This window comes from Cariama cristata, unplaced genomic scaffold, assembly GCF_000690535.1.
Source record: "Cariama cristata isolate BGI_N322 unplaced genomic scaffold, ASM69053v1 scaffold8771, whole genome shotgun sequence".
Classification (NCBI taxonomy): Eukaryota; Metazoa; Chordata; class Aves; order Cariamiformes; family Cariamidae; genus Cariama; species Cariama cristata.
Genome location: NW_009600952.1, coordinates 5,387 through 16,901, shown reverse-complemented (window position 1 = coordinate 16,901; position 11,515 = coordinate 5,387). Strand labels below are relative to the sequence as shown.

Sequence of the window (11,515 nt, the reverse complement as noted above, 5' to 3'; positions counted from 1 at the left end):
TGACCTGGGTTTGCAATTAGAGAAGGGGAGCAATTTAGCATTTAATGTCTTAAAAAGAAAAAAAAAGAGGAGCACCTTCAGAACCACTTTAGATTTATCTAGAGGAACACCAAGTTGCTCATTCATCTCAGTGTCAGACCATTTTTAGCCCAACTTAATTAAAAATACTGTAACAGAATTTTTGAGCAAAGACATTTCTCTTGAAAAGGTAAATTAAACATTCAAAAAATGGACTGCATGAGACACATCAAATTATTGATCGCTCAGAAGCTCCAGATGATTTAATACATATTCAATATAAAATTGGAAAAGAAGAGAGGAATCCTTTCCTCTTCTCAGTAAGAGCTATTTCTGCTCCAGCTCATATGCATAACCTCAGCAGCTCTGAGCCGACAGAATTCTTCCCTCTGTCCTACTGTGGATAAATTAAGCCAGAGAGTAAGCAAAGACACAACTGGACAGAGGGAATATCCAAAGAAAGCTCATTAGGAAGTAAAGAACTTTTTTTTTTAAAAAACTTCAACCAAGAAGACTACGCCAAAATACCAACTGAACCACCATACTATACCACACTCAACAGCAGAGAGGCTGCAACACAAGTAACAGGATCCTCCATGAGCTCCTGAGCTGACTTACAGATACCCGTGCCTAGAAGGATGACAGACCTTGCAGACGGTATTACCAAAGATGCAGTTTTAAAAGAACAAGTTACTAGAGTAAAAGATAGGAATGCTGCAGTCCAGCTTTCATCACTGCGAACGGCTTAGCAATATTCACAGATTTTACAGAGATCTTCTTGCTGTTATCTATTTCAATTTGCAAAGCCAAGAGAAAACTTAAAGTGATAACCTTTACTTGAAGGGCAATTATTTCCTGCACTTCTGATAATAAAATGTCCTTTGCAGACAAAAAAAAATGGTATCAATACTGTAAGTCAGGGCATGCATTTATCAGATACTTTATTTTAATCTAAGAGACACAGCACACCAGCCAGAGGTCAATGTGGAATACAGGGAAGTAACCAGCCAGCACTCTACAGGCAACAGCTTTTCTGAGCTACTCCAGTGACTTACAATCCTCCAGTCTCATGTTCCACATAGCACAGGTGAAGGTAGTGTTAGGGCTTATTTCTCCACCAAGCTGAGAGATTTGTGGTTAGACTACACCTTTCAGACAGGGTGTCCAGCCCACAGGGGATGAGTTCAAGTTACAGTTGTAACCTACACATCCCTTTAAAGTCACTCTAAAAAGTATTCTTACTTTTAGAAAAATATGCATTAATTCTGATATGTTTTTTCTCAGTTTTCCCTTCCCTGTGGCTCCAGGCCTTACCAAGCTGAAGCACACTAAAGGTGACAGGAATACTCTTGGAGTTTTTGCCAGAAATTTGAATAGAAACAGAGAAACTAAGCAGAGCATGGGCAGTTTCCTTCTGTTGGCGTTTGCCAAAAGCTCTCAGTGGCAGCACAGACAAACAAAATGTGCCCATAAAGTCAAGAAAAATCACACTGATGGGTTTACATACATTTGGAAAGCTAACAAAAAAAATCTTCACAGAACCTGGAAGTTGTTCAAAATGGAACTGCTCTGAATCCTTTCTTTTTCAAAGGAAGTTTACAAAAAGACTTAAGTCCTGATTTTGGCTGGTAAAAAGCTGTAAATTGTTGTAGTAGTAGTAATATCATACAGCACATGCATAGCAGTACATGGTAGACAAAGCTATCCTCAATGCCTGTTCTGAAAATCATTGAACCTAAAGGACAAGAATCAACAGCATAAAGATCAAATATGATTGACTACATAGTGTGAATATATAGAATAAATAGCTCTAAGTGATTTATTTTTTCTAATGGCTGGAAGGGACAGAACACAAAAAGAGATGTACCAGAAATGGACACAAGGGCTCCACAAGAAAAGGCAAGGCAAAAAACAGGGAGAAGGGGAAGCATTATGAAAAAATTAACAAAATAGATAGGACAGGCTCAAAAGTAATTTGAATCAGATAAGGAAGATTTGAAGCTAGTGTAGAACTTGCCTGAGGAAGTAGAAATTCAAAACAAGAAGACAGATGTGTTCTGAATAGCTCACTGGGGATGAAGTGAGAAGCTGAGCACTCAGAAGAAAAGGCAGTAGCTCTAGAAGTCAACACATAAGACCAAATCAAAAAATCAAAGACTGGTCAAATTTCTAACCTCAGTAACAGAGCCCAAAGCACACAAACGCTCAGCTGCATACAGGCTGGCTGAATGTGATACAAGGTGCCTTGTGACAGATACAAAAAACCAGCCTCTGAACACATAACGTGCAATTTTGTTTTGAAGTACACAAATGACACGCGAAAGGTTAATGGTAAAATGTGTAGGGGTAAAATGAAATTCAAGGTGTTGTCCTCCCTTCTATAAAACTGATATTGTCACTTTCAATTTGTTCTTCCCAAGTTAAACTTCGTATCAGCACAGGAATAAGAAAGGGATCCAGATACACAGTATGTTACTATTATGGTGCATCTTCAGGAACAGTAAGATAGCTGTATCTAAAATCATTCACCAAACCAAGAGCAAACTGTGGGAGGGCGAAGAGTAGACAAGTAATTAGCTGCTATGATTTCCAATAACAACAAAAGACTCCAGTGATTACAACTGCAATTTAGAACATCCCAACAGCATCATCTTCCTGATTCATGTTACCCACTTATGTTCCATCCTTTTCTTTCCACTGTTACTCACTTTTAATCTAACTAAATGTAATGGTGAGGACATTTAATGTATAGCTGTACGTAAGAGAAACCAACTGTAATTACCATCTACCCTTAACGTCAAGATTTTTCTTCAGAGTAACAGAAGTGAAAGAAACACAAGACTGGATAACAATTATATTGCAAAGGTAGAGGAGAACAAAGGAAAAACTACTTCACCTAGCCTTCTATTTTCTTTCTAACATCAAATTCACCTGCTACGCTGGTGAGTATTCTGATACAGTTTGGTATTTAGAACACCTAAGAAAATCCAGGGCTGAATAACAGTGTGATGCACTGCGGGATCTCATTTCTGTCACTCCTTCACTTCAACCCCACTCTCCCTTTTGCAGTTTCTAGTCACATACTTTCCTTCAAACTGACCTTGAATTCGACAGTCAACTCCAACAGCAAACCAGATTTACAAATATGATTAGGGTATGAGAACAGGATACATCAGAGAGACCTTCCCCAACCAGACCCAGTCAATCACGCTACACAACACACATCCACGGACGTAATTTCCACTTTCGTGACACTGAATAAACGAACCGACCCACGCCCCTACGTACAGAGGAGAGAAGACAGCGCCCTCTACTGGGCCAGACAACGCAGCTCCTCCCGTCCTTCCCCCCACACTCCCCAGAACAGACTTGGGCGTATTTAACTCTCCAGTAATTTTTTTTTTTTTTTTTTTTTAAATCCAATCCACAAGTTGGTATCCAGTTGTTTTGATTGCTCTGCAATTGCAGGAATTGGCCTACAGAAACCACATTTCTGTAGTTTCTACATTTAAAAGCACAGAGAAGAAAACTCTTCCCACAGGCCTGTGTCAGAGCCTGACGAAGTAAGACCCCGTCTGTAAGATGGCCCTTACGTCAGTGTCTGCTGTCAGCCCAGGTCTGGGAAGAGACGGAGTTCAGCAGTGTTATTCACAGTATGCATTTAACACCTGGCTTTTCTTAAGGCTATTCAGTCAAACTCTTTCTTGTACATCCACGCCTCAAGAGATAGCCCTTACCTTGTTTAAGGGAACGGCTGCAGCTTTCCACCCGCGTGAGGCTTCACCACAATGGCAGCTGCATGCAATTGCTCGCATGCAGAACAAAGAGTGATGAACTATCAGAGCACAGGTAGACAGCAGACAACGGCACAAGTGAAAGGCAATGATCTGGATTTCAATTGCTTGTATTAGAATCTCCTAGGAAAAAGACCATCTTTTTCCTTTCTCAGTCATCCTATCTGAAACACAAGGCTAGAAGTAACACCTTTCATTCATACAGCATTACTGGTTTTCTTTCTGTAGATCTCAAAACACTCACAAAAGTGGGTAAGAACCGTCCACTCAGTGTAACAACCCAGCCTGCACCAATTCCTGCCAAAGGCACTGCCAGGTCAACAGGCAAACCGCAAATCTGCGACCTCTTGAATCACAAAGTTCTTCTTAGTTTTGCTACAAGTTTCCACAGCAAACATTTGCAAAATAAAAGCATGCTGCATCCAAGCTGTTTGCCTCTAAAAGCAGAAGTTAGCGATACTGCTTCTTTGGAGGTAACAGTAAAAACTGCCACTGAGGAGAAAGTGTCATACCTGGAGATCTGTTCAAGCTTTCCATTTAGAGCAGATGGGGCTAAAAATCATGACCTGGGCCCGCCATGCTTAGAGCTGGCAGGCACTCACTGGTCGTGCAACCAAGTAACTCCTCCAACACAACATGTGTTTCTTTTCACTTTTCAAAAAGATCTCTGAGTTGAACCAGCAGCAAAACTAGTTTTTTCATCACCTTGACTTTCACCATCTGACAGTTTCTTTAACATTGCATGATATCTGTCCTTGAACTTCCTACAAGTACCAGACCATATTTGTTCAACCTTTTACAGCACAGTAAGTTTTTGGAGCTTTTTTTGGGTTGAGATGTTTAATGGCAGAAAAAGGGATGGTGAAAAATCATATAACGCTTTTAAAAACAGAGAGATCACACTCTCAAAGTAACATTTATATCACTTTAAATCTACATTTAAAATTACGTTAGTGGCAAACTTCCTACTCTGTTCAAAAATATTTTTCCAAATAAATTTGATGAACAGTAACCAAAGCACATCTATACCTATGTGCCCTGAAAACATACCCTTGTTACTATCAATTCTCTCAGTAGACACATTTCCACCTTCCAAAAACATCAATAATCACATCTTCTGATGAAAAAATAAACAACACAGTTTATTTCAAAATTATTCACAAATTGAGTAAAGCACAGAGCTGAAAAAGCCTCCATTTGACAGGCAGTAACCTGTAAGAAACAGACCTCTGCTAAAATTGAGACACAGACACAGATGCTGTGGTAAAAATTAAAGAGCACTACAGATCCAGCTTATGGACAGGCTCTTCACGAGCGCTCTTAATGCACAAATTTTGATAGCACAACTACAGGCATGGAGAGATTCTGGAAACCTCATTACCATCACTGATCTGGATGGACAAAAGCAATAACCTCCTCTTCTAATCCTACTTTCATTCTACAACAATTGCTCAGCGTTCACGTTTAACTAGGGAAGAAGAAAGCGAAGCAGAAGCAAACATAGGGCATCTAAACCATACCCGGCTCTGAGTGACAAGGACAAGCAGCAGAGAGTGAAACAGGATGTCTTTTAACAACAGATCGCAGCCTGGTCTAGACTAATGTAGAGGATGCCTTCCATGCTCTGCCTGTTCCATGAACCAACAAACTTTGGCCCTACAGACCTTTTAATCAGAAAATGTCATTAACATGGGTGCAGCCCAGGAGCAGCTCAGGTCAACGGTGACTAAAATTCATGTGGTTTTTAGCTACCCTTCAGCAGTAGTACTGCCATGAGTTTCAATGACTGGGAAAGGTTTACGTATAGTGCTGATGAGGGCTGAAGACATGCTTGGAAAAGGATGGGTATTCACTGTTCAATAAACCTTGTTCCTCTATGTGTCTTCTCCTCATGAGTTCCCTCTGTGAGAGTCCCAAAGGTGTCTGAGTTCTTTTCTAACACAGAATTCCAAAGGAGCAGGAAACATATGCAGACAACACAATCCATTGCAATATAAAGCAGCCATTCTCACTGAAAAAAAAGGCCAAACAAAATTGCCCACTTATCATCTGGAATAGAAACAAGCAGCTGTCTCATGGTTTGGAGATGCTATGAGCCCTTCTTAAACAGTAACTGGACAGCCCTAATCAAACTGGTATTTCATGTAAAAGCTCTTGAGAAACAACAGCATCACCATGCCCTAAATCAATGATAACTTCATCTAGAAGTTACATAAGGAGAAACAGAATATACATAAATTCTAGACAGGTATGTTCTCATTGAAAGTAAGTGAAGGTAAACTGGCTATCTTGTTATCTGTATTAATACTGACAGAAACCAACTGCTGGGAACTGCTGGGAAAACAGCACTCAGACTTTCCTTCCATCAGCAAAACTGCAAACACTCCGTGTGCCAGTGAATGATTTTGCATTGCGAAGGCAGCCAGAGCCTGTACTGCAGGCAAACCCTTGGCTGACCTCATCTGTTCCTGGAGCACAGGCTTTGCTGTCAAAGACAAATCCCAGCATTATTGTCTTCTGCAGCTCCTCAACAGTCAGTTCTTTGCTCTTGGAACTCACCACCCACACAGGCTGGAAGGATTCACTTGCAAAGCTTTACAGGTCCCCTTGTGATGAGTGTCTCACACTCCCAGTTAAGTTTGTTCTCTGCACAGGTTCTCTACTCTCTCCTTACTGAAGCAAACTGCAAAAGCACCTTTCCCCTTCAGCCCAACACCCACAACTGTAGCTGCCAGAGATGATCATTACTGCAGAGAGCACGTGTAGTTTCTATACTCAGTGGTGAGCGCAGAAAATCTGTGCTGGCACTGCTGGTTTTGGTGCTCCACAAAGGAGCAACTTCTACTCAGAGAGCTATATTGAATTACAGCAACGATCGTTATTTGACTTAGTGGATTCTGATTCTCTAGTACTAAATATAATTTTCATGGTTGCTCAAGTAGAAGGAGTTTCACAGCTCTTGATCTTTGGAGACATGACAGCCTGAACATCTGTTGGGTGTTTGCCCTTCTCCAAAGCAGATTAGACATCTGATGTAACCCTGGATTAAAAATTTCAAGACCACTAAATAAGGACCTTTTACAGTTTCTCACTATGATAACTGACACAAAGCACCAGACTCCAATGTTTTTGACAGCTCTTTTGACTTTTGCTCTTTTACTTTTCTGGAAAAAGCAAGATGAGGACGAAAAAATCAGAGGGAAAGATCAAAAAGTAAAGAAACTCATTCGGAAGGTGGAAGCCTAACACTCAGCCCCTGCTCCCTGCCTTCCCCCCAAAATAATCCTAGGTTAGACTAGCAAAATAGGACCTCATCAGCTGCAAGTGTTCTTCCTTTTCTTCCCTAGCACAGAAGACAGAAAGTATTTGGACTGCCCCTGTAGACAATGACACCCAGAAGGATTCTTATTTCATATGCATGAGATACACGCACCTCCACTGAGACTGAGACACACACTTGAAAAAGAATCTTGTTTACTCCCAACCACAGAAAGTCTGTAATTAATTTATTTTAACTTTCGTGAGACTGCTTTACACTGGGGAAGCAAGGTTGTGCAGTATAATGAATTGCCTAGAAGAAAATTAAACAGTAACAACTCACTCCTTGCATGACCATCTCTAAATTACAAATTTTTTGTGTACCAAAGTCAACTATATGTATGCCCTCTCTGCAAACTACCAGCAAGTCATACAATTTACAGGCAAGACGAGGTTATACTGAAAAGCCACTAGCTTCCAACAAGGACAGATTGCCTTATTCACCCTTGAATTTGATTGTGATAAGATCTCAATTTCTCTATTGCTTGTCACTCAAGCATTTCACCAACATTGCTATTTGCCTGTACAGACTGTAGAAGAACTACTGCATCCACTACCAAAACAACTACCAGTGGGACAGCAGAATATGACTGTTTAGGTCACATCAATGACTAACAGTATTTTTGTATTTTACTCAAAAAATTACCACCTGCAGAAATAGAGTGCCCCCTATCTCTGTCCAGACTCAAAAGAATTAGCCTAAGAGCCTGCTTCCTTAAACTCCAGCACTTACATTACAAAGGAGAGAGCAAGAGCATTATGTTAACCATACTCTTACCTGTCCTGGGGTCAAACAGCTGGTTGGCCTCCAAGTCTGTGAAAGTGCTGAAGCAAATGGGGCATTTAAAAGAGGCGCGGTTGGTGGAGTCTCTTTCATCTGTCTCAATCCTCCTCCTCATGTGGTCCAGCTTGTACTTCACCACATTAACCAGAAGGCGGTAGTTGATGAAGTAGTAGTTATGACGGGTGGTTTTGCCATCTGGAGCCGTCTCTACCCTCATCCTGCATTTGATGAACTTGTCACCCTTCAGGGTGTTGAGGACAGCCCGCAACTGCTTCCTATCAAACTTAAGGAGCTCTAACATGTCCTCTTCCTTCACACAGGGGTTCCTGATGAGAATGTCCAGAGCCAAAGCATGTTCAATGCCATAAAAGCCACGCACTACGTATTTGGCAAGGCGTTTGAGAGCTGCTGGGACCTCAGTGAGGACGTCTGGGTCAGTCATAGCAGGTTCAGATCTCAAGCTTCATGTATACTGAAATGAAAAAAGGCAGATAGATTTTTAGCTAGTCTTCTGACTCCAAAAATTTTGATTTATCTCACTTAGATCTAAGACAAGGATGGGGTGTTTTTCATTTCTCTCTCACAAGCCCTCTACTGTCTCCTTAAGGTGTTCATAATGCCAATGCTACAGAAATAGAATTAGAACATGGTACCTCTCATTCATAACAAAATGATAGAAAACTTGAAAAAGTGCACAAGAAGTTGGTACCATAACGTAACATACGGTAGATTTCATTTCTACTCAGTCACAGCCAACAGAGTCGGAATAAGAAAGTTCTCTTGAAGCTAAGCTCCAGCAGACAGTTTCATGATCAGTCAAGACTTTTAGCTTGGGAGAAGCAGAAAAAGGCTACAGCAAGAAAGGTCCTAAGACAGCCCAAGAGAGCAAAGGAGTCTTATGGCCCCAGTTGATGTCACTTGACCACATTATAAGTAGCCCTGCCTACTTCTACTCCTCAGACATCACAGGGCAGAGATATTATGTGAGGACAGCTTCCTAGTACAGACCAGTGTGCATTCAAGAAAAAGCTCCCAGCTGCAAAATGAGAACAGATACGACTTCTTCCTTACTTTCTGATAAATAGACCTTAGTCAACTGTCTGCAGAATGAAAACTGTTAGCACTACCAACTCCTACATCACAGACTACTTCAGCCTTGATCATAGATCAGCAAATAAGTCCTTTCAAAGAACTGATCCTCCATTTAAAATGCCTCACATTCAGGTCTTAGAAGCCCAGGGATAATATGGCACGATACATGAAGTAAAAATCAAGACTTAGTGAACATGAAAAGATGATGTGTTAAAAAAAAAGTATTCCATGAGGTATCTTTTGAGTTACTTATCACGACTTACTGTGCCGTCTGTAACAAGACAATAATTAAGAAATACTGTGTTTTCACTTCATTTTTCTTCACCTTAACATCAAATGGCGCAAATGGTCATGACAATTACATGCTTCTGTGGCATACATGGGATCATATATAGGATCATACCATGCAAGGAATTCCTCACATTGTCACCCCTGCCACAGGCATAGCCAAAAACCAAACCCCAGAAGACAACTAACAGCAGTGACCCTTCTGAAGCAGCCAGTTTGGTCCAGCGGAGAGAAAAAGGGAAGCAACTCAATAAGGCAAAGAGTAAAGGTTTACCATCATTTCACAGGGTGGTTTTGCGCATTTTCCCTCCACTCTTTCAAGACTATACAACTGTAGGCAATAACAAAATTCCCTTCCACTCCTAATACACTTGGATTTCCATGTATGAAACGTTCAAGACAAGCATGAAGTATTTATTATAGGTGGTTTTGAAATACTCATTCAGGGGGTTGTACTTCCAGTTAACTTCAAATAAAACTTTCAATAGCCTTTTTCAATAAGACTTCCATGCTGGTTTATGATATGAATAACCATTTCTTAAGCAAAAGGTTCCTTCAACTGAAGGAAAGCCCCACATCTTAAGTTTTGTTTGTTCGAAAATTGCTTAGCAATTTTTATCTGTGAACCAATATCATAAATAGTAAAACTCTGCCATTCTCAATTTTTACTTCCATTAGACGTTTCACACACTCTATACACACCTCCCCAGCATTCCAAGTATCAAATAAAGGAAGGACGACAGTGACAGCAGAAGAAAGGGTCTGCTCTGGATGGGCATCCTATTTTCTTCATCGCTATCATAAAACCTATAATACTGTTTTTGACAAACGTCATTACAGAACTTTTCTATACTCCCCACACTAAGACACCCCCCTGAAATCACCAAGCTCTACATGTAACCAAGCAGCTGATGAGTCACTTCCATCAGCTAAGACTACTCAAAAATCTGTCATCATTTATCACAGTAGCCTGGTTGGATTTTTTTTTTTTTTGTATGAGAAACACTGCCCTCTCAAAACACTTCAAGCAACATTACCCATTGAAGCTTTACTTCTCTCCAACCCTTACCCTCTTCTGCAACCGAGGAGGTATGTTCCTCTCAAGTGTTACGGACAGTGCAACTGCAAAGCAATTAGGCTGTGGATTCTGGAGCTTAACAATAAGTAAATTAAGATTGTCCGGTCTTTTCTGCCTTTTGGGTAAGAAAAGAAAAAACACTTTCATTCTTTTCTTTTAAAATGCTTCTCTGCCTGAGCTTTTCTTTTTCTCTAACTTAGGGCCAAATGGTATTCACAGTGCTCAAACTGAAATGAACTGAACAACATCTGTTGACTGCTGGTCTGCACGCTGAGAATGGCTTACAGAAAACAACGCTTGGATGTCCAGCTTCCCTTCAAGGAAATTAAATTAAAATGTGTTTATCACGGCATGAATTAGCCATGAAACAAGTACTTCTAGAGTCAGTTAGCTTTCTTTTGCATGCCAGATACATAATGATTTATTCTCACACAAAGGACAGTTTTATAGAGCTTTGCATTATAGGTAAAAGTGTTAGCAATAAAGGGCATCCCACCATGAGTCAGAGATTCAAAAATACTATATGGCTAAGTCAGACTCAATCTGAATACCATCACAGGACACTGTCCCTGAAAATCAATTTCATTCTGTTGGTATTTTTACAGTCTTTCAGTCACCTAAAGATATATCTTACTTTTGACTGAGTCTGTCAGCAACATACTGATACTGTAAAACAATGTCAACGCAGAAGCTAGCCAGAAGCCTTTATTTATTCAAATTTATTAACTTTTATTCAGAGTTTAAGCACAGTATAACATTAAAGATTAATTTTAAATAAAACCTGGCAACCCAGAAGAGATTTTAAAAGTTAAGTTTTTAAGTGCTGATCTCAAAAACAAACAACTGCCTTCTCTCCTCACCAATTCACTGTTCCCTAAAAATTCCTTGCAGAAAAACTTAGCAACACAACTTGCAGTGGGCACAGCGACCTTCAGAACAAACAAAAAAAAAAGAAAAGAGAAAAGTGTTTTTAAATAAGTACATCTCACTTTGGATACCTCATCTGAGAGCTGATGGAAAGCATCTTCTCTGCAAGAATCTTATTGAGAAGACAGCTGCGGATTTCCACAGCTGCTTTCAAAACAGATTTAAGGTCAAATTTCCTGAATAATGCACTCAAAGAGATTAAACTGAGACCTATAA

At 40.2% G+C, this 11,515-nt stretch overlaps 1 protein-coding gene across 1 annotated transcript in view; it reads right to left on the bottom strand.

Moving 5' to 3' along the window:
• The window catches only part of GTF2E1 (general transcription factor IIE, polypeptide 1, alpha 56kDa), a gene marked incomplete at its 3' end in the record, with an annotated part of 41,339 nt that extends 32,956 nt beyond the window's left edge, over positions 1 to 8,383 (bottom strand). Inside the window, exon 1 of the mRNA XM_009710238.1 lies at positions 7,909 to 8,383. Within this exon, the coding sequence (XP_009708540.1) occupies positions 7,909 to 8,356 (448 nt within the window). The remainder of the gene's footprint in view (positions 1 to 7,908) is intronic.
• Between the last annotated feature and the right edge of the window lie 3,132 nt (positions 8,384 to 11,515).